Source organism: Phacochoerus africanus, chromosome 5 (genome assembly GCF_016906955.1).
Source record: "Phacochoerus africanus isolate WHEZ1 chromosome 5, ROS_Pafr_v1, whole genome shotgun sequence".
NCBI lineage: Eukaryota > Metazoa > Chordata > Mammalia > Artiodactyla > Suidae > Phacochoerus > Phacochoerus africanus.
This window is the reverse complement of record NC_062548.1, coordinates 73,042,373-73,062,335: the sequence shown is the minus strand read 5'-3', so window position 1 is coordinate 73,062,335 and position 19,963 is coordinate 73,042,373. Positions and strand designations below refer to the sequence as shown.

General features: G+C 55.2%; 1 protein-coding gene across 6 annotated transcripts in view; it reads right to left on the bottom strand.

Moving 5' to 3' along the window:
- Nucleotides 1-3,182: 3,182 nt before the first annotated feature.
- The window catches only part of DCTN1 (dynactin subunit 1), a 30,309-nt gene continuing 13,528 nt past the window's right edge, over nucleotides 3,183-19,963 (bottom strand). Inside the window, exons 2-30 of one of the 6 annotated variants that reach the window (XM_047781729.1) lie at nucleotides 19,670-19,915; nucleotides 19,377-19,455; nucleotides 19,144-19,178; nucleotides 14,669-14,689; nucleotides 13,284-13,475; nucleotides 12,752-12,949; nucleotides 12,399-12,603; nucleotides 12,243-12,321; nucleotides 11,972-12,131; nucleotides 11,773-11,877; nucleotides 11,401-11,592; nucleotides 11,196-11,312; nucleotides 10,801-10,953; nucleotides 10,046-10,206; nucleotides 9,773-9,941; nucleotides 9,444-9,512; nucleotides 9,144-9,206; nucleotides 8,883-9,032; nucleotides 8,557-8,718; nucleotides 8,338-8,469; nucleotides 8,001-8,126; nucleotides 7,621-7,763; nucleotides 7,186-7,352; nucleotides 5,747-5,761; nucleotides 5,447-5,580; nucleotides 5,147-5,339; nucleotides 4,809-4,888; nucleotides 4,206-4,295; nucleotides 3,183-3,662 (exon numbers count right to left, since the gene is read on the bottom strand). In XM_047781729.1, coding sequence (XP_047637685.1) covers nucleotides 3,525-3,662; nucleotides 4,206-4,295; nucleotides 4,809-4,888; nucleotides 5,147-5,339; nucleotides 5,447-5,580; nucleotides 5,747-5,761; nucleotides 7,186-7,352; nucleotides 7,621-7,763; nucleotides 8,001-8,126; nucleotides 8,338-8,469; nucleotides 8,557-8,718; nucleotides 8,883-9,032; nucleotides 9,144-9,206; nucleotides 9,444-9,512; nucleotides 9,773-9,941; nucleotides 10,046-10,206; nucleotides 10,801-10,953; nucleotides 11,196-11,312; nucleotides 11,401-11,592; nucleotides 11,773-11,877; nucleotides 11,972-12,131; nucleotides 12,243-12,321; nucleotides 12,399-12,603; nucleotides 12,752-12,949; nucleotides 13,284-13,475; nucleotides 14,669-14,689; nucleotides 19,144-19,178; nucleotides 19,377-19,455; nucleotides 19,670-19,897 — 3,756 coding nt within the window. In that variant the 5' untranslated portion in view covers nucleotides 19,898-19,915 and the 3' untranslated portion in view covers nucleotides 3,183-3,524. Of the gene's footprint in view, nucleotides 3,663-4,205; nucleotides 4,296-4,808; nucleotides 4,889-5,146; nucleotides 5,340-5,446; nucleotides 5,581-5,746; nucleotides 5,762-7,185; nucleotides 7,353-7,620; nucleotides 7,764-8,000; nucleotides 8,127-8,337; nucleotides 8,719-8,882; nucleotides 9,033-9,143; nucleotides 9,207-9,443; nucleotides 9,513-9,772; nucleotides 9,942-10,045; nucleotides 10,207-10,800; nucleotides 10,954-11,195; nucleotides 11,313-11,400; nucleotides 11,593-11,772; nucleotides 11,878-11,971; nucleotides 12,132-12,242; nucleotides 12,322-12,398; nucleotides 12,604-12,751; nucleotides 12,950-13,283; nucleotides 13,476-14,668; nucleotides 14,690-16,076; nucleotides 16,425-19,143; nucleotides 19,179-19,376; nucleotides 19,456-19,669; nucleotides 19,916-19,963 lie in introns of those variants that run through there. The other 5 variants (XM_047781730.1, XM_047781731.1, XM_047781732.1 and 2 more) reach the window with 5 other exon arrangements.

Here is a 19,963-nt window from a genome sequence, read left to right as displayed (position 1 = left end):
CTATCCAGAGCCGTCACACATGGGCAAGTGGCTGGTTGCATATTTGTGAAGCAGTAGTCAACTCATTAAAATAAACCTTGTGTTTTCTTCTTCGCTGCCTCATGGTCCTGGCCCTTGATGCTCTGGGACTGCATAAAGCACTAGCGCTTCAGCTCAGCCTCCTGTAACTTAGTCTCCTCTGTAACCTTAATTAGGACAGTGCACTTCATCCCAACCATGCTTTCAACCACCCGACACGCTCTTAACTCATTCCCCAAACTTCACCTTCAAACCAGATCTCTCCGCTGAGCTTCACACCCAGGTAGATCCAACTGCCAAGGATGTCTGCTTGGACATTCTCACAGGCACCTCAAACTCTTTTCTAAAGTGAAGCTCAGAGTTTTCCTTCCCAGCCGTGTGCCCTGCGTTTTGGGGGAGGCAGAGATGAAAGACACTCTAGAGGAACTCTCAGTCTGGCTAAAATGGATGATCGATGAGTTAACTCACAATGACAATGGAAAGAGACACTTACTGGTATAAAGCAACAACGTACACTGAGAGAAAGTCTGCTATGTGCCAGGCCTGCATGTGTTATCTCATTTAGCCTTCACAACAGCCCTGTAAGCTATCCTTATTTCTAACTGAGAAAGCAGACCAGAGATTAGAAACCCTGCCAAGGTCACAAAGTAACTAAATCCAAGCATACCTGGTTTAAAAAAAAAAAAAGGTTCATATCCTTTGCTGCCCCAGAAGAGGAGCACCTAATAGTTGACAGGGATTGAAGATCTCCTAAGGTAGCAATGCCAGAGCTGTCTTAACAAATGAATAGGAGTTCCTGTCGTGGCTCAGTGGAAACGAATCCGACTAGGAACCATGAGGTTGTGGGTTCGATCCCTGGCCTCGATCAGTGGGTTAAGGATCCGGCATTGCCATGAGCTGTGATGTACGTCACAGACGTGGCTTGGATCTGGTGTGGGTGTGGCTGTGGCTGTGGCACAGGCCAGCAGCTGTAGCTCCAACTCGACTCCTAGCCTGGGAACTGCCATATGCCAAAGGAAGGGCCCTAAAAAGCTAATGAATGAATGAATGAATGAGTAAATAAATAAGGGGCAGGGAGGTAGAAAGGCAGGAAGGAGGTAACTGGCATTCTAGGCACTGGGAAGAGGCCTGAGCCATAGGGTGATAAAGAAACTGCAGGGGTTCAAGAAGGCAGACCGTAAGGCATGAGAGAGGCTAGAGAGAGATACATGTTTATGTATACCTGAATTCTCATGCTGTACACCTGACCCATTGCGCTAAGACACGCACGCCTAACACACTGTAAATCAACTACTCCAATATAAAATAAAAATTTGTTTTAAAAAGGCAGAGGCTGCAGAGGTGGGCGGGATTCAAATAATGGATGGCCTTGTGTGCCATTCTAGTGAATTTAAATTTTAAATTCTAGACACTTGGAAGAACCCATTTAAGGATTGTGTTTAAATTTTAAATTCTACTTGAAAGAATCATTTCAAGATTTAAGGCAGAGAATGACATGGCCCAGTGTGCATTCTGTAAAGCTCCCACGGGCATCCACCAGAACTGGTTCAAAGAGTGGAGGTAGGTGACCAGTTGAGAGACTGTTGAAGTACTCAGAGCAAGAAATCATACACCCAGTTAGCAGCTGGGAGAGTGGGAAAAGGTGAACAGCTGAGAGACAGTAATGAAGGAAAAACTGAACAGGACTGGGTAACTAAATTAGCTAAGAAGAGTGAAGAAGACATGAGATACCCAGATTTGTGGCTTGTTGTATACAGGACATAGGAGAGAGGATTTCTGTTTGAGACATGCCGACTTTGAGATAAGATACCAGGAGGCAACTGGATAAATAAGTCTGGCATTAGAAAAGCAGTAGTGGTGAGAAACCACTACCCATGGAAAAGGACAGAACAGGAAAGCCCTGTCCTCTGGGAGTTGCCCAGTCTTGGCCCTTGGTATCTTAAGCACCAGTGGGAAGGCAGGGTGGCAGCTTAGGTGGAAAGGACAGGAACACAAGCCAATGACAGGGAAAGAACCGTGTGGTCTGCAATTTCCTTATCACTATAGCAGCCTGATTTGGAGAGTGAAGTTAAGACTCTGATAATAAGACACAGCCACCCTTCTCAACCAGTTCTGGAAAAATTAAGCCCTACGACCCTAAGGCATTCCTGGTGTGTAAAGAGCTATATCCGGTGCCATCTAGACTGTATCAGCTATGCGCAATCCTTGAGAGTATGGAGGAAAGTTACTCAAATCATTTTCTCTTGGAAGCCCGGCTGAAACAGGCTAAGGTACAGAGCAGGTATCAAACACCATGATCCAACCAACCTTCGCAGAGGCTGCTCCAAGCAGGATTGTGCCCAGCACTAATCGTACGCCCTGGGCTCCCGACCTGGAGCCTCCTTTTCCCGTCTGCTCCTTTCCCACAAGCAGAGGACCTGACCTAGCTGGAGCTGCTAGGCAGTAAGGGTCTCTCCCCCCAGCTGCATCAGAGACCTCGGAGCCTGGGTAGGGTTTCCCCAAGGAGGGAATAGAAGAGAATATCAAGGCGTCAGCCAACTGTGCTAAACTGGGGCAAAGCTCTGAAATGCCGGGGCACTGCTCGCTGGCCTAACAGGCCCCAAATCTAGAAATAATTTCAGTAGGTCTGGGCTGAGGCCCAGAAATATGTAAATTTTTTTAAAGGAGCTCCCCCAGGTGATGCTAACTTGTAGTGGGACTTGGGAGTTTTTGTAACTTCTATCTTTTCTTACCAGTCTGCTGTTCGGTCTTCCCTTATTTAGTAAATCTTCCTTCTGAGCGGCTCCAGGTCTTACGGGGAGACTGTGGCCAGGGCATCAGAAAGCCAGCTGGAGTGGTGATCGTACCATTAGCCCAGCTCTGAACACTGGCCTCAAGAGCAGTGGGCGATCCAGAGAGCAGAGGCAGGTCTGCCAGAGGCTACACACTTCCGGCCCTCCCAACTCCGTAAATGAACTCAGGTGCCGAGCCCTCGTCTACCCTTTTCCGCTCTGCTCAGAGAAACGTGATGCGCGGGAATCTGAGGGACACAGCAATCAACTGGTCGGTCACTAAGAGGGACACCTGCAAATCTAGCAGAGCCTAAGCCTGCTCCGTACCCCTTCTTCACTCCTGCTCTGAGCCAAATGGCCCAAGTCCCACTCCCAACACCACACAGAAAACAATGAAGCAGAAGTGGCTTTAATCAAGGGATGAAGTCCTCAATCAGGGGGACCTCACTCAACCTGTAGTGGTGGGGTCTCAGCCTACCTACCCCAGCACAGCCCATAAGGCTCCTCAGGAAGGAGGGAGCAGCTGCACAGCGAATTCTGGCAGGGGCCAGGGGACAGAAATTGGGGAGCCCAAGTCGAAGGGCAGGGCACTGACAGGTGGGAGTGAAGCTGAATGGGGCAGGAACAGCTTTACACACACGGGTCTACCTAGGGGCTGGCTGAGGTGGCTACGCATCAGGCAGAGTGGCATCAGGAGGGCTGAGGGTGGAAGGGGACCTCGGGGGCAAGGAGCACTTAGGAGATGAGGCGACCATGAAGTTGGTGCAGCTGCTCCTGGGTGAGTACCAGCCGGTGTCGCTGTCCAAGGCCAGCTGCACACGAGAAGGTCACTTTGCCCATGTATACAGTGTCGTCCTGCTGCTCTTCCTTGGCCTGGGAGTTGGGGAGGGGACGAGGCATCCAGGTCAGGGGCTCACTTGAGCTGCATGCCACTGACAGGGTCCCTGAGCCCTGAGACCAAGGCGGCCCTGGGGAGACTGAGGCTTTGAGGCTCCTAGGCTCTGATAATCACATTTACCAAATCGGAACTAGGGTACATAGCCTAACAAGGGGGTTTTGAGCCCCTCCTGGTGTCAAATGTCTGGTCAAAAGTCCTGGTGTGGAAGATGTTTGCTAAAACGTTAGAATTTCTGGAAGCACAACAAGCACTCTGAAGTTACTTGCAAGTAAGACTTGACCAGATAAATCAGGACATGCAGTTGTTGGACCTGAGACCCCAGAAGCCTCTCTAAATTCTGGAGGAAAGGGGAACAGCTGTTGGACCTGAGACCCCAGAAGCCTCTCTAAATTCTGGAGGAAAGGGGAACAGTTGTTGGACCTGAGACCCCAGAAGCCTCCCTAAATCCTGGAGGAAAGGGGAAGGGGCACCGTGAGCCCTCCAAACCTCCCATCCTCCCCCGCCATGCTCCCTCTTACCCTGAGGAAGGCTGATGAAGGGAAGGTGGCAAAGTCGGTGGGGACCGTGGCTCCAGGGCGCTGAGATACGGTCTCCTTAAGGACTTCGTCCTGGCAGAGGAGGAGAACGGCCTTCGTTTAGGGAATCCCCACAGCTATCCCAGTATCTCCCTGGTTGCACAGGACCAGTAACGGCGAGGAAGCAGGAACCCAGTCCTCTTCACCAGCATGCTTTCCTCAAAACCCCAACTCCACCCCTACCTGACACCCTTCCTTTAAGGCCCAGCTCAGATGCCAGGGTGTCTAGGGAGCCAGCCCCAGCCATTCTACCCCACAGTGACCTCAACTCGGACAGAAGAACACCTGAACCGCACACTCTTGAGAGGATCCCAGCTCAACCCAGTCTGTTGGTGAGAATCTGTCTTCTGTTGTTGAGAATCCGCTTGGAAGTGAGCTCCCAAGGCAGGAACTCTGCCCTCCCCTCCTCCTCCCAATGCGTCATCTAGGACAGGGCTAGGCCCCCAGGAAGCCCGGAGTCCTTGTGGAAATGAACATGCTGGGGACTCCCCCATGGACGCTCTCAAGTGGGCACCGCAGGTAAGAAAGGGGCGGGTCTAAACTAACCTTGAGCTTCTCAATGGTGTCGCTTAGGGACTTGAGTTGAGTCACTTGCTCCAGGAGCTGGGCCGATGGGCTCTTGGCAGCTGTGGGGAGAGAAGGCTAGTGAAGCCCCCCAAAGCCCAGGCGAGCGGCTGTACTGGATTAGGGTCAGGACTGCAGATACTGGGCCCTCTCAGGGAGCAGATAAATAAGAGAGTAAGTGAATCAAGCAAACTGAACGCTGAGGCTGAAGAACAGCACTGGGAAGAGCCTCTCTGGTGGGAGCTGCCCAGGGAGGGACCACCTCCCTGGGGCAAGGGGAAGGGGGGTGTCATGCATCCCAGGAGGTGGCGGGTCCACACCAGGGCTGGAGCGGGTGATGTCCACTACATGGGTGTGCGTGCTCAGCTGATTCAACGTCTCCAGCAGCTGGTTGGTCTTACGATACAGCGCTCCAGCAGCTAGCTCACTGCCAGGGCCCTCATGGGGTGGGAGGGAGAGCTTTGCCACGTGCAGAGGGGGCAGGGCTGCCAAGGATGCTTTCATCTGGGCTCCCTGTAGGCAAGAGGCAAAAGGGAGGTGGTAAGAAGGTAGCCCTGCCAACTCTCATCAGTGAGGCAGTTATATGCCACCTCTACCCATCCTCCCTGTGACCCCCTCACCTTGAGGACGCTGTTCTCATGCTGGAGCTGGGAGATGTGCAGCCTCATGGCAGAGATCTGCTGAAGCAGCAGTGGTGAGTCCTTCACCAGCCCTGGGCCTGGCACAATCCCTGGAGCCTGCCCAGGGGCACCTCCTATGGGTACCACAACAAATGTCATCAGCCCCAGGTGGAGAGGTTGCAGATGGGCTCTATCCCTACTCATCCCCTTTCTTTATCCCCTCCTACCTTCAGTCCTGACTGCTCCCCCAGCCCCAATTCCCACCAGCCCTGTTAACTCCCGGCCAGGACAGGTCTCTACCTCGCTGCTGTTCTTCTGTGCTCAGGATAGCCCGGGGGGGAGCAGGAAAAGAGGAGAGAAGAATTAGATGATTCGGGGGTGGGGGGAACACACCGGAGGAATCCTGGGTGTGCAGGAAAACCTTTTCCTGACCACCATGCCTACCCTAACAAGACGCTGCCTCCACCTTTGGGGAAAGAGCAAATATGTACGAAAGAAAGAGAGCAAAGGGGAGTGAGGCCACGAGATGGAGGCAACATGTGAGGAAGAGTGGCGGCAGAGGTGTGGGCTGGAGGAGGCCCCTGAGGCCTTCCTGCTTCCCTGCCTCATGCTCCATCTCGGGGAAGGGCAGATAGAACACCGCTGAGACCCTGGGAGTCTGCACCCCGGGGCTCCCCAGCAGCAAACCTTAGGTTGAGAATGTAGACACATTCCCACAATCCTCAGGTTCCCCACTGCTCTGAAGCAAAAGTCACCCTTTTTTAGTGTAACGTTTCATAAATTAAGAACCACTGTTTGTTTAAAGAGCCTATGCTAAAACAAGCAAGGTAGTAATTCCAGAGATTCTGCTCCCAAGGAACAGGGGACCATGTGCACCACCAGAGTCTGAGGTCAAGTAGATACTCAGTCACTTCTGGGATCAAGCGGCACAGCGATGGGGGCCGTGATGAGGACAAGACCTTAGGTCTTGACTCCAGGCGAGGCAGCGGACAAGGCAGACACAGCAGGGGAGATCTAGAGATCCTGCTGGTTTAACGCCATTACAAGGAGTTTGCCTTCTGGAGGTGAGAGGGCTAAGAGACTGAAGAGAGAATAAAAAACAAACTACACGACAGATGAGCACTTAAGATGCGTGGCAGCCTCCGCGGTCAGGAAACCGGGAAGACGAGGCCTGGAAGGCAGAAGAGCTCCAGGTTAGGAGTGCCGACCACACTAAGAGACCAGGCAAAGGTCCCAAGTCAAGCTGGGAGAATTGGGCAATGGAAGAGACAAGCAGAGCACAGGCTGAAGCCATGCGAGCTCGGCGGGGAAAGCGCAGCATCCGAGCTGAGGAGGAATCAGCGCAAGCCCCGGGGCAGAGCTGGACACCACAGGAGTGGGCCTGGCCAGCCCGCTTCAGGCCGATGACGTTCTGGAATATACGACTGGGACAGAAAGGCCAGACTGCAGACCCAGAGGGACATCTACTAGAGTCCAACTCTTGCTGTAATGCTGAGCTTCACTGACAGCTTGGTAATGGTCTCACTGCCCCTCCCTTGTCAGAGGAACTCTGCGCATATCTTCCAGAATTAAAAACTTGGTGAAAGCTGCCACAGAGTAAAACCGGGTAGGCGTGCTCCCGGCTGAACATCCAGGGTGTAAGGGGGTCGGGGGATGCGCATAAGTCAAACGGAGGCCAAGGACAGGAGGAGGCCGTTCAATCTCCTCCGGGCCGCTGCTGCCTGTCCCACTGCACTCACCACCAGCGATGCCAGAGACCAGGGTAGCAATACCCGAGGGAGGGGGCCCCCGGATCCCCTCGATTGTGCGCTTGGACTGGCTGTTCAGCCGTTGCTTTAACTCTGCCTTCTCTGCCTCCAGCTGGTCAATGTCAGCCTGAAGTGCATCCATCGTCTCCTCAAACTCTCTGCGGAAGAGAACCCGGGCTTGGGCAGTGTCCCTTCCCCGTGGCTCTGCCCCTACTTCTCAGTCCTGACAGGTCCTTGGAGTAGCCCTACTGGTGAGGAGCCAGGGGCAGAAGAGGCTCCAATTGCAATGAGACCAGGGGGCCATCAATGGGGAAGGAAGTCTGTCCCCCTGGGGAGAGTCTCACTACAGAAGGGCCTGGGCTAGGAGGCAGGGAGCTGCTGGCATGAGGGGGGTGCAGGGAGCAGGGGCCCGGGAAGGTGCCTGACTTCTCCTTCTTCCGCAGCAGCGCCTGGGTCTCCTCCAGCCGAGTCTGGACTTTCTCGATGCGCTCATCTGCATCCTTGGCAGCACTGTCCAGCTTCTTCTCCAGGAGGCTCAGCCGCACATTGGCCTCACTGAGCTCCTCCCCCTGGACGAGGGCAGAGAGTGGCTAGTTCCCTCACATCCTCCCAAGGGTCCCAGGGACGTTGGAGAGACCATGAGATAGAAAGCGCCCTACGGAACCACAAGGACTCCCACTGGTCACGGGCGCCACTTCTCCCATCAGGCCCCAACCCTTCTCAGTTCCAAGCACCAACACTCCGTGCTGCCCTGTGCCCCACAACACGTCCTGACCCCCCTGATCCTGAGCCTTCCCTATCTTTACCTTGATCTTGAGTGACTTCTTCAACTCCTTAATAACTGTTTCTCGATCTTCAAGCTTCAAACCCAGGCCTTCGGCATCCGTGATCTCTGCACGAAGGGCTGCAGCCCGCAGCTCAACTGGGGGCGGCTAAGGGTGGCGGCGGGGGGGGAGAGGAGTCACCAAGTTTCTCCTTTCAGAGAGATCCAGCAATAGGGCAAGTCTGCTCCTTGCCTTCTAGGCAGGATGGTGCTCTCCAAATTCCCTCCTCTTGCCTCCCAGCCCTCCCACAACCAGCAGCAGCTTTGTAAGCCCTGCTCCTCCAGGGCCCCGGAGCCACTCCAAGGAGCTCCCTTCCCACCTTGCTAGGGGGCCGCTCTGCATCATACTCTCCCTCCTGCATGGCCGTGGCCAGCTTGTTCATAGTACTGATGAGGATGTTGCATGACTGGCGCAGACACTCATAGGGGCTGCTGGAGGGGGTCCCGTAAATCTGGAGGAGCCAAGGGCAGTGGTGAAAATCCCACACTGGCCACCTGACTCCCCCAGCACCGCCTTCTGCCCAGCCACCCCAGCCTACCTGCTCGCTTGCTTTGAAAGCCAGCTCCTCCAGGGCAGCCACAGGCAGTCCCTCATTTTCAGCCAGCGGGGCAATGAGCTGGGCAGCAGCAGCTGCCACCTCTTGCAGCACAGCCACCACCCACGTCAAGTGTTTCCTGCAGTCGAGGAGTGTGTCGGACACCTGTGCAACAGGCCAGAGTCAGGTGCCCCCTCTGGGCCCAGCGCCGCAGCTCCCAGCTACCTCCAAACTATTCTTGTCCCCTGACCAGACGGAGATCTTGACATGCCAGGCCCCTCCTGGTTTGACTCAAGCTTCCTTCCCGTGCCCCCCTCACGATCCTAAACCTGTGCTCCAAAGGCCAGTGCAGCTGGGATCCCAGGAGCGTCCGTCCCTGGCATTCGCCTTCGGATCTTTTTGCAGAACTGCCGGATATCACTGCACGATGTTTCCAGGTCCCGGAGCAGGAGGGCAATATCTGAGGCCTCCTGCCCACCCTATTCGGGAAACAGAAATAGATGGGGAACCAAGTCAGTGTTAGGGCTGGGGGCGAAGACACAGGAACTAAGAAAGAAGATGAGTTTGGACAGATCTAGCTGTGCTCTCACCTGGAGGAAGGCCCGCAGCCGTCCCACCTCCACACTCATGCAGTCCAGGGCACTCTGCGTGAACTGTGAGGAAAGAAGCACGAGGCTGTCAGCCCCCAAAAGGAGCCCTTCTGCCCCATCACCGTCTCTCAGATGTCCCCACTCTCAGCTGGTCCCCATACATCAGCGGGTTCTCTGGCTTCCCTAATCTGGTCTTAGTGATCCTGTCCCAGGCTCACGTGACATGCCTTGAGGACCTCATTTGATATCTTCCATTTCCAGTCTCTATAAGGGGCTCAACCCCTGGCCCAGACACTTCACCTTAATGTGGTCAGCCAGCTGCATGGTACTGTCCTCAGGTTGTTCAGCGAGGTGGATGCTATACAGATGCTGAGGAGGGATAAAAAAGAGACGGCCTTTAGGCCTTGGAAGAAGGGAAAATTCCTTCCAAATTGTAACTTGGGCCCCGGGCATCATCAGACTCAGGGTATGAGAGTCTGAACCCCTCAAGGAGCTGCATCCTGAAGTCGGTTCATCTGAGCGCCTCAAGCTGTCAGCCTGGCACATAAAGCTGGGCTGCAGTGGCAACAGCCCCCAGCAGAAGAAAGCCTCCCTCCCTCCTGCACCAAGCCTGAATTCTTGCCCCAGACCTGGTAGTACTTGATGGCCTTGGTGAGAGGCTCTACATTGACAGTCTCATCCAGCTGATCCTTGTGCAGCAGCTCAATGAGGAAGTCCAGGGAGCGCTCATGGGCACTCATCTCTGGGTAGAGGCTGCCCACCTTCTTATACACATCCACGCTGCACTGAGAGAGGGCACTAGAGACCAGAGAAGAGCCCCGTGAGGCCAGGGTCTACCAGACAATCTCAGATCCAGCCCATCTTGGACCTGCGGCCCCACAGTAGGGGTCAGGGTTACTTACTGCTCATAACGGTGGAGTGTGGCCTGCAGCAAACTCAGTGAGTACACCAGCCCGGCAGCAAAGCTGAGCTGCTCCCCTGCAGCTCCTCGAAGTCCAGGCCGCTCTGAACAGTTCTCACTTAGATCAAACTTCTCCTGGGCCTGCTTCCGGATGAGCTCTGCCTGTGGGAAGAAGCACCAGAGATCGGGGACTCAAAGCAGAGGATGGAGAACAGAGACTCAGAAATCCGGTGAGCTGAGTGCTCTGTGTGGGGTGTGGCATGTAGGGGAGAAAGCGGAAAGAGCCCTGAGATGGGCAGGGAGCCTCAGGCGGGCAAAGAGTAATGATGTGCTGCTTACCGGCGGTCACGAGGATCTGGGGTGTGGGAATGAAAGGGTAGCAGGACCAGTGGGACCAGGCTCTTTCTCGCCTTAAAGCTGCTGCTCCTGCCACCTTTCTACCTAGAATGCTCTCCTGACAATTATCCCCCCACTAACTCCTAGTCCTCTTTTGGGTCTCACCTCAAATGTTATTACTTCGGTGACATCCCCTATCTAAATCAGATCCCCAAGTGTGCTCTCTCAAAGAAGCTACCTCCCCTTCGTGACATGCCACCTGTCGTGTACATCCATCTGTGATTTTGTTGACTGCTCCTCCACTCCACCATGAACCCTGTGAGCAGGGATGCTGACTGCTCTCTTCACCTGGCATCCTCGATGCCTGGTTCATGGCGAGGTCAAAAGACTCCTACTGATCACGTGACTGACAGACCATACCTTGCAAATGAGACGAGGCATGAGCAGGAGCACCAGGACACAGTCGTGGTCCCCACCTGGGCGAAGGAAGCTGTCGGGCATGAAGGCTGTCAGCAGGGACATGTGCCGGTTGGCCTGCGCCACCTCCATCTGCCTCAATTCCATCTCAATGGCCTGTGAGGTAGTCGGGGAGGTGGGCTCTCACCAAGCTGGAGAGAGTCTCATAACCACCACGCCATGCTCCACCACTTCCCCTGCTTCTGGGACAGGCCCAGGAGGCGAGTCTTCCAAAGCACCCCACAAAGCACCCCCTCCTCCAGGAACCCAAAGACCAACCCCACACTCGATCAGCCCACAGCCACAGCCAGCTGGGCTCCCTAACATTCACCCTTCTCTGGCCCACCCACTTTCCTAACCTTGGCATGGGCCTTAGTCTCAGCAAACTTGATTTTGAAGTCAAAAGTCTCCGGAGGGGGCTGCTGCTGCCTCTCCACAGATGCTTCCTGCTGGTTTGTTAGTTCCCGATTCACATCCTGGAAGCAGGGACAGATAGTGAGGCCCAGCTGGGTCACGAGGGCACCCTGGGGTAATGGTGGGCACAGAGTCGAGGCATGCAGGCACCTGCAGGTGGGCGGTCAGCTGGCGATACTTCTTGATGGTTTGCTGATAGTCCGCAACCGTCTCCTGGGCCGCCTCCACCCGCTTCTGAGCTTCTCGTACCCGCGCACCCGCCATATCCAGCTGCTCCCGCAGCTCCAGTTCTGTCTCCCGTGCATTCTCCTGCAGCTCATCATTCATCTCATTCATCGCTTCCTGGGAGGCCATGAGGCAGGTGGGGCAAAGGAAGGTCAGGGTCAGGGTAGCAGGCCAGTGTGGGTTCACTCACCACACCCCCTGCTCACAGGTCAGGGGTCACGCATCAGCCCTTCTCCCAGCAAGTCTCTTTCAAATGCCCTCCATCGGGGTCGGAAGTCAGGAGTCTGCTCCTCTTACCAAGTCCCCCACGGTCTCTCTCAATTCCCGCACTTTCTCTTCCAGATTCAGGTTGCGGTCTGTCAGCATCTCTACCATCTCCTCAGCACCCAGAGCAGCATCCACCTGCGTTACAGGGAAGGAAGAAGGAGAAGGACTGAAGAGTGCCCAAACAGAAGTGGCACCTTCGGGAGAGTTGGTGGCGCTGGGCTCCCCAGACCTGCTCCTTGAGCTCATCAATGGTGCTCTCTGCCTGGCTCAGCTCCTCCTGCAGACGCTCCCGCTGTTGCCTCACAACTTCCAGCTCTTGGTTCTTCTTTTCCATGAGCTTCTGGAGTTTCACATGCTCCTGCTTCTCTGAGGACGAAAGATCCCGCATCCTGTGGGAGAGTGGGGACAGAGAAGAGCAAGCATGCGCCAGAGTCACCGGGTGACGGGCGCTCTAACATGGATGTCGATGGAGAGTGAGCCAGGCGTCGAGCGGACCCTACCTCACCAGGGCATCCTTTAGGCGGGCGTTCTGCTCCTCCAGCTGCTTGAGCTGATAACTGGACGCAGCGCCATCTGAGCCTGGGCAAGACCATAAGAACTTTCAGACAAGGTTCCCACCCCACCCTCTGGCCCCAGCAGCTCTCCCAGCCCTTTACCCTTCTCTTCAATCTCAGCCTTGAGGATCTCCAAGTCAGTGGTGAGCTCGTCCACACGCTCCTTCAGCGCCTCCACCTCCTGCTGCAGGGACTCAGCCCGCTCCTCAGCCATCTCCTTGTCCAGAGTGGCCATCTCAATGGCATCGGCAGTGTCAGCCATCTCCTCCATGTAGCGTTCCTTGGCCTCCAGTGCCTCCTTGGCTTCCTGAAGAGGAGTGGAGGTCGGTGGGGGTACGAGCACCGAGACACGTCACGCCCCCTTTCTCATAGGACATTCCAGGCTCCAGTTCCGGTCTAGTTTCCAGCACATTTCCCTGGGCACCCCCAGACACCCTGTTCATCCTAAGTCCCACCTTGCGCGCCTCCTTGAGGCGCCGCTGCAGGTCTGCCTGCTGCTCTTGCATTTTGCTTTTCCATTCCTGCACCTGCTCCAGCTGGATCTTGTGTTTTTCCAGCTCTTTTAGCTTTGCCTTGTCTTCTGCACGTTTCAGTCGCAGGGTCTCCAGTTTCTCCTCCAGGTCCCGCACCTGGGCCCTCAGCCCCTCCTCCTCCTGCAAAGGAGAGACCCCTCTGTCGGTGCAGACGCCTCTTCCTCCCCACCAAGACAGAGCTGGAGCGGAGAGGACAGGAATGTATGCAGACATCATCCCAGGCCCAGGGCCAGAGCAAATGATATAAAATATGAGAAGATCCCAATACGTGTGGAGAAGGAGGGGAGAGGGAGAAAATGTAGTTTAGTCAGTGAGGGATTAACTACGCGCTGCGCTCCCACCCTTCTAATTTAAGTTCTGCGTCCTCCCCAACCCTGGGCTACTTCTAAGACCCTGCCAGGCGTCATAGGCCCCTTGTGCCTGGGTTCTTCCTCACTCCAACCCCAGTCCTTACCTTAGAGGGGGAAGGAAGTGGGGGAGCTGCTCCAGGAGAGGTGAGGGCTGGCGTGGGAATGATGGGTGCTGCCAGAGGAGTCTGAGCTGGAGTGCTGGGCTCACTGCTGCTCAGCTCACCTGCTGATGCTGAGCCAGAGGGGCCCAGGGAGCTACTGGCCCCAGCCACACCAGTACTGGCTGGGCGGGTGGGCTATTCGGAAAGGGTAGGGGCAGACCAGAAAGAGTAGGGGACAGGGGTGGTGAAAGAGTGAAAGACAGAATATGAGAATATGGTCAGGGAAGAGACAGAGAAGGAGAAAGGCAGAAAATATCAAAGCACAATGAGAACAGAGAAACAGTGAAAGGCAGAGAGAAAATGACACAGTCAGAGATAGCGACAAAGGACAGACAGGAGGTGGGGGAGCAGGAGGGGAAGGGATGGAAAAAGACATAAGATTACAAGGCTCCTCCCCGGCACTGACCCCACAGCCCCCCCACCCCAGCCCTGGCACTACCCCCTTAGAGCAGAATCCCTCACTCCCCAGACCTCCCCTCCGTGACCCACTTGTCACTCCAGCAATTTCTAATACTCCCAATCCTATTGTCACTCTGGGCCTGTGCCTTCCTCCCAGGGAGAAAAAGTGCCTCAAAGTCATTCCCGGAGAGAAAGAACAAAGTGATCTCCAACTCCCATGCTTCCAGAGGAGGCTGGGCTAAAAGTGGGTACTAGGTTCTATACCCTGGCGAGGCCCTCTCTTCTCTTTAAATCCATCTATTTCTCCTTCCCTGGGTCTATTTATGGGGACCCTGCAGGTAAAAGGGCCAGGATGGAAGGTGTAATCCTCGGGCTTCCCCTGAAACAAGGTCAGTACAGCCAACTCAATCTGTCACCTTCCTCCCCCAAGACAAAGGGACTCTAATCAGGTGGCGGGGCCGAGGCCCTGGAGCAGACAGGCCTGCCCGGTGCTCCTCCTTGTCAAGCAGAGCCCTGAAGCTCCCCTGGATGGGCTGACACTCAGAGACCGCACGCCATCCACAGACGGCCTGACACACACACTCCTTTACACGGTCAAGTTCTTTTTCACCTCTCTTCCAACTCCCCCCACCACACGCACACCCCCAAAGCTGGCCAAAATGCCCTTCTTCAAGAAAGCCTGCCTTGCTTAACCACAACCGCTCTCATTTCTCCCCTGCACTCAAGCCTCTGGCTCTAACGCCCTTCTGAGAGTCAGAAGGCATTTTCCCAGGAGGGGCCTGTCATTACCTTCAGTCCCCTCACTCCCCTGAAAAGAGAACCGAGGACACACTGTGACCAACTTTTACTTGCTCATATACAGACACGCACATGCCCACAATGTGTGTGTACACTCGGCAGTGGCTTGTACAGTAGCTGTTTTTTCTCACCTTGGGCCGCCGAGTTGTAGTCTGGACAGGCAACAGGAGCCAGAGGAGAAGTAGTCAGGAAGGAAAGGATAATGGCAGAAAGACAGACAACAAAAGGGACAGCGATGAGAGCAGAAGAAGTAACAGGATTGAGGCTCCGGCGAGCAGTCCCTCCACTCCTCCCTCCCGCCATTCCATACCCATCTCCCCGCGAATCACCCTGTCCCCACCCAGGAACTCAGAACTCCCATTCCCCGCTGGTTCCTTCTCCCACTTTTGTCCTGTCCTTGCAGATCTCATCCCTTCAGACACCCTGGGAAGCCCAGAAGTCACCGTCTCCTAGGCTGAGCCACAGGAGACCAAAGGCAGCAGCTGGTAGAGGAGGTCTCCCGAGACCAGTCCTTCTGCAACAACTTCTCCCACACCAGCCCAGAGCCCCACCCACCACTCCCAAGGACTTTCCCAGGTCAGCCCCTTCAAGTGTTACTCCACAGAGGACTCCCTAGAAATACCAAGTGACAAGAATGATGAGCCCAGAAGTGAGTGACATGAACCTAGCAGAGAGAGATCAGACCCCCAAGGCAGAGGAGCACTGCTGTCCTCCCCCACCCCCTCCCCCAGGACCAGTTCCTGCAGCAGTCCCCATCCCCAGGGCAGAGGGCTCGGGTGTCAGCACCATGAATATTGCATTAGCCAGAAGCCCAGAGCTCAGCAAAGTAACCCCACCCAGCTGCAAGAAAGGAGGTGGGGGTGGGCAGGAGCACAGGGACACTACTGCCCCGAACCAAAGCCAGAAACCCCTCAGGTTGCTGCAAAGTGATAAAGAGCTGATTAACTCTAACTCCCAAGTAGTGCTCTTGCTGCCCAGTGTCTCACAGCTCTGGCAAAGACAAGATGTGGCTTGGGCCTTGCTTCTAGGTCTCCCAAGGAGACCAACCCTCACCTCTATTAACCTGGACTAAGCCTCCATAGCTGTATGTCAAAAATTATTCTGGCAAGCCCCCTGATACAAACCCAGTGGGGGAGGGATGCTGCTAGTACAACCAAGAGTCATTCTAGCAAAGGTCAGATGAGGTAGACCTGCTAGAGGCACAAAGACAGCTGGACCTGCTTCCCCAGATTCTCTCACAGGAAACCTCCCAGAGCCAGTCTGCAGCAGAAGCTGCCTGAAGCCCAAGCCTGTGAGGCCACTGAGTACAAGGCCTGGCACACAGATTCAGAGCCAAAAGCAGGCAGGCCAGGGAGCAAATGCCCAGGGCGTGGGGCATGGCAGTGACACATACCTCTCCCTGCCCCCCACCCTCATCCCCATCCTCCTCCCCCAACCAGGTAGACAGAGGAATTCAATCAGCCCCCACCCCCACCCCAGTAGCCTGCTGCCACCATCACGCTGGCAACCCAGCAGCAGGACCAGAGCAAGCAAGAGTACCTTTCGGGCTGTCGGTGCCTGTCTCATCATTGCAGAAAACCAAAGAAAGCCAGGAGAGGAAAGAGAAGGAAGGACAGAGGAGGATGGACAAACACAGAGGAAGGACAGACGAAGGGAGGGAGGGAAAGAGACCGAACAGAGGGAGAGGCGGCGGAGACAGGAGATTAGTGCATCAAATCCCAACAATGCAGCCTCAGCTTCCCGGCCCGGCGGCTTCGCAGCTGGCAAACGGCTGCAGCTCAGATGCAGAAGCCCCCACAGGTGCAAGGTGGGGACAGCCAGGCTCCGGCAGGCACCAGAGAGGCACCCGGCCTAGTTCTCCAGCTTAGACTGATGGCAGCCTCAGTGGCCGCAGCACCAGCTCCACCTGACGTCATGCACCCACCCTCCTCTGCTCCACTGGGGGTGGAGCCACGGCTCCTCAGTCACCTAGCAACCGCCAGGCTCTGCGGGCTCCTCCCCCTCCTCATGACTGGACAAAGTCCTCTGCTGAACCCGCCCTGCTTCTTCCTCCAAAGAACAGGTTCCTCCCCTCCCCTCTCCCCAGTTAGCAAGAATTTGCTCTAAGAAGTGGGGCTGGGGGCCATCCCATTTCTGGGATGACCTCTCTGGGACCAGGTGTCCCTGGACAGGGACATAGCACCTCACTGCTTCATCAGGCCGCTCTCAGACTCACACTCCCCTCTGCCCACAACCCCACCAACTCTACTTCGGTCTCCTATACACACGGACAATACCTTTATGGGGGCTCATGAGACACATGCCCCCAGAACACCCCTTGTGCGAAGGCATCAGCTCTGCGGGGCACACTAGGAAGCCCTGGGGCACATTCCATCTGGGTGGCAGCAGCTCTAATGACAGCGTTTGGCTCCTCTCCCAACTCTCCCATGGCTGTAGGTGGGGTCAAGCCTGTATCTAAAGGGCTTCCAGAAAGGACTGGGGCCCTGCAGAGACATCTGGGTTCTCCTCTGCCTTCCCCCGCAAAGTTCCTTCCTCTGTTCTATGCTACTAGCTCCCTCTCCCTGGGCTGAGTGACCTGCTGGGAGAGAAGCACTGGCGAGGAAGACCAAGGGGAGGACTTGACTACTTGACTGAGACACTGCACTGTGGGCCAAGAAGGCACTGCATCCCAGCACAGGCAGCCTAGGCTTGGCTGGGCCACATTTCCCCAGGCAGCTGCCCAAACCCCAAGATCTGGGCACAGCTCAGGCCCCACCCAGGGACAGGGCAGATTGCAGCCAGAACGTCTCCAAAGATAGCAGACTGCAGATCCATGCTCTTCTCTATTCAAGGGCTTCCTGTGAGATGGGAGCCCCAACCAGGAGACAATAATCAAGGGAGGAAGCCAAATGTCTGGGATGGATCCAGCACCCTTTAGAGTATTATTTTCCTTCTTACATCCCCATGCCCTCCTGAGCCAGGACCCCAACGCCAAGTACCATCCTGTTGTCTCTTCCAAGGCAAGACTCCAAAGTGCGGACCCATCACAACCAGAAGTCTCCCACTGCCCTAGTCAATAGCTCTCCATGCAAGGTCAGAAGGGCCTGAAACCATCCGGCAACAAGGAAATCACAGCACCACATGTACAGCACGGTACATACAGGCCAAACAGGCACATGCAGCTTGGAGACAGCTTGGGCACAGCCCCAAGGCAGGGGCTGGTGTGAGGAAGTGGTCATGGCAGCGACTTAAGACTAAAGGAGTCTCATGGGTGGCACAGCTGAGCCCGGCTCCAATGACAGCTGATGGAGGCTCCAAGGGTGGAAGATGGGCCTCAGGCACAACATCAGAGGGAGAAAGGCAGGGAAAGACTGGTGGAGCAGAGCGAGCATGGGCATTCATGGCAGCACCCACCAAGAGGCAGGCACAACTCAGGCTTTTCAACTCACGACTGTTCTTCATGTGCTCTGTCCCCTGACCTCCCACCTCCTCACCCAACCAGCTCACTTGGTACTTTCCCCACTCCCAAACCGCCAGTTTCTCCTCCCACTGCCCCCAGGCTCAGGCTAAATGAGAATCCACTATAAGCTAGTAAATGCTCTATTCCATGTTGCTGCTATTTAGGGTCAAATTCTCCGGGTCTCTGACTAGAAGTCCTGAGACAGTGGGCAATTGGGGGGGGGGGAGGGATGAGAATCATCCCTAATGAGTGCGATCTGGGCCTGGACACTGAGCCTAATGTCCTTGCACCCCTCAAAGGAACTATGAAAGCCAAGGCTGCCATTTCCTCTGGCCATCCCAGCCCCAAGGTCACACACACATGCATGCAGCAGCCCAAGGACATGCAGGACAGCTGGGAGGGGGCTCACGGCCCTCACCCACCCAGGCACAAACAGTAAACACACCACCTTCTTAGGCTTTGGTCCCCGCTGCATGAGGAGTAGGAAAGGGCAGAGTTAGAGAAGGGAGTTAAACATCACGCTGTGCTACTGGCCAGACGTCTTGCATGTAGGTGTTAGGACCGACTCAGGCGCACACAGGTATGGGGGGGTTAGGTCACTGACAAGTCCACAGTAGTGAAATGAGGGGTCCTTCAAAGATCAGCTTCCAGGAGGTCCATACCCTGGCCTAGAGAAGGTGGAGGGTCTGGAGCCCCACCTCACACACCCTGCACAGAGCAGCGGAGGGGAGCTACAAGGCCCTCGGCCTAGGCCTGAAACAGGCGGCAGAGGGTCCGGCTCCTTTCCATTCACTTGTGAACAAGAAAGCACCTTCCTCCTCCAGTCCTCACCTCGCCCCTTCCCTATACCCTTTAGATGTTGGGTACCAAACATCCGGGGACCAAAAGGTTGGATGCTGGCAACGATGCTACTAGGGTCAGACTTAACTCTCCCTCTCACCCTCGGCCTCAACTGATACAGAATTTCTGGGCCTTAATAGCTTTTCCCTGCTACCACGTTTACCCCTAAAGCAGAGACTCGCAACCAGACAGCTTCCTGCTCTGGGAGGATGGAGACTGGAAGAAGGCTAACTTGGTTTACTCCTCCATTGCATCTTCCTGCCTAGCATTCGGTCTCCTGTCCCTCTTTGCCTCTCTTACTCTCCACTCCCACCCCCAACCACTTACCAGTTTGCTGGTCTTTGCATTTGAATCAGTTCCCTCTGTAGAATGCAAACAGAAACAAAGTGTGTTTGTTGTAGAAGGGTAGGAGTAGAGAACATCATGGCAGGTAGGCAAGATATAACAAGGGAATATGGTGATGATGGAACAATCTCAGGATCCACTGTGGCCCCTTGTTCTGGGGAGAAGTCCTGGGGACTCCTGGATGTGAGAAGGCAACTTAAGTGGGTGGTTGTTACCTCTTCTGAGGACCTTGGAGGCAGAAGAATCAGGTGTCTCTGGGGAAGTAGTATCTGCTCCATCTTCAAATACCTGGATCTGAGGCCACAGAGCAGACTCAATACAGCCAGATCAAGGATGGATGAAATATAGGCCCCTCCCCAGGCCCTAAGAAAGCCTGGGGAACAGGGCAGCTTCCCTAAGGATGGCTCTCAATCTTCCCTCCCCCATTATCTCCCACTCTCCCAACCACAGACTTATGCTCATGCCCAAGGAAAGGGAGCACACGCACACACACAGCAGCAGCAAGTACCTGGGACTGGCGAACAAAGATGCCATGCCCTTCATCGCAAGTAAAATATTTCCTGCCTTGGACGGTTCCATCATTCTTGCCCTTTGCTTCATCCAGAATCACGCCTACCCATTTGCCAGTGGCAAAGAGGGTGGCCCCAACATAGGCCACAGTGCCACGGTGGCCTTTTCCAATCACCTCCACACGGGAGCCCACTCGCAGAGGCCGGGCACTTGCCTCTGCACTCATTCTGCTGCCGCTGGGAGTCTGAAAGATATGTATAAACATACATACAGTTAAAAGCCTCAGGCTGGA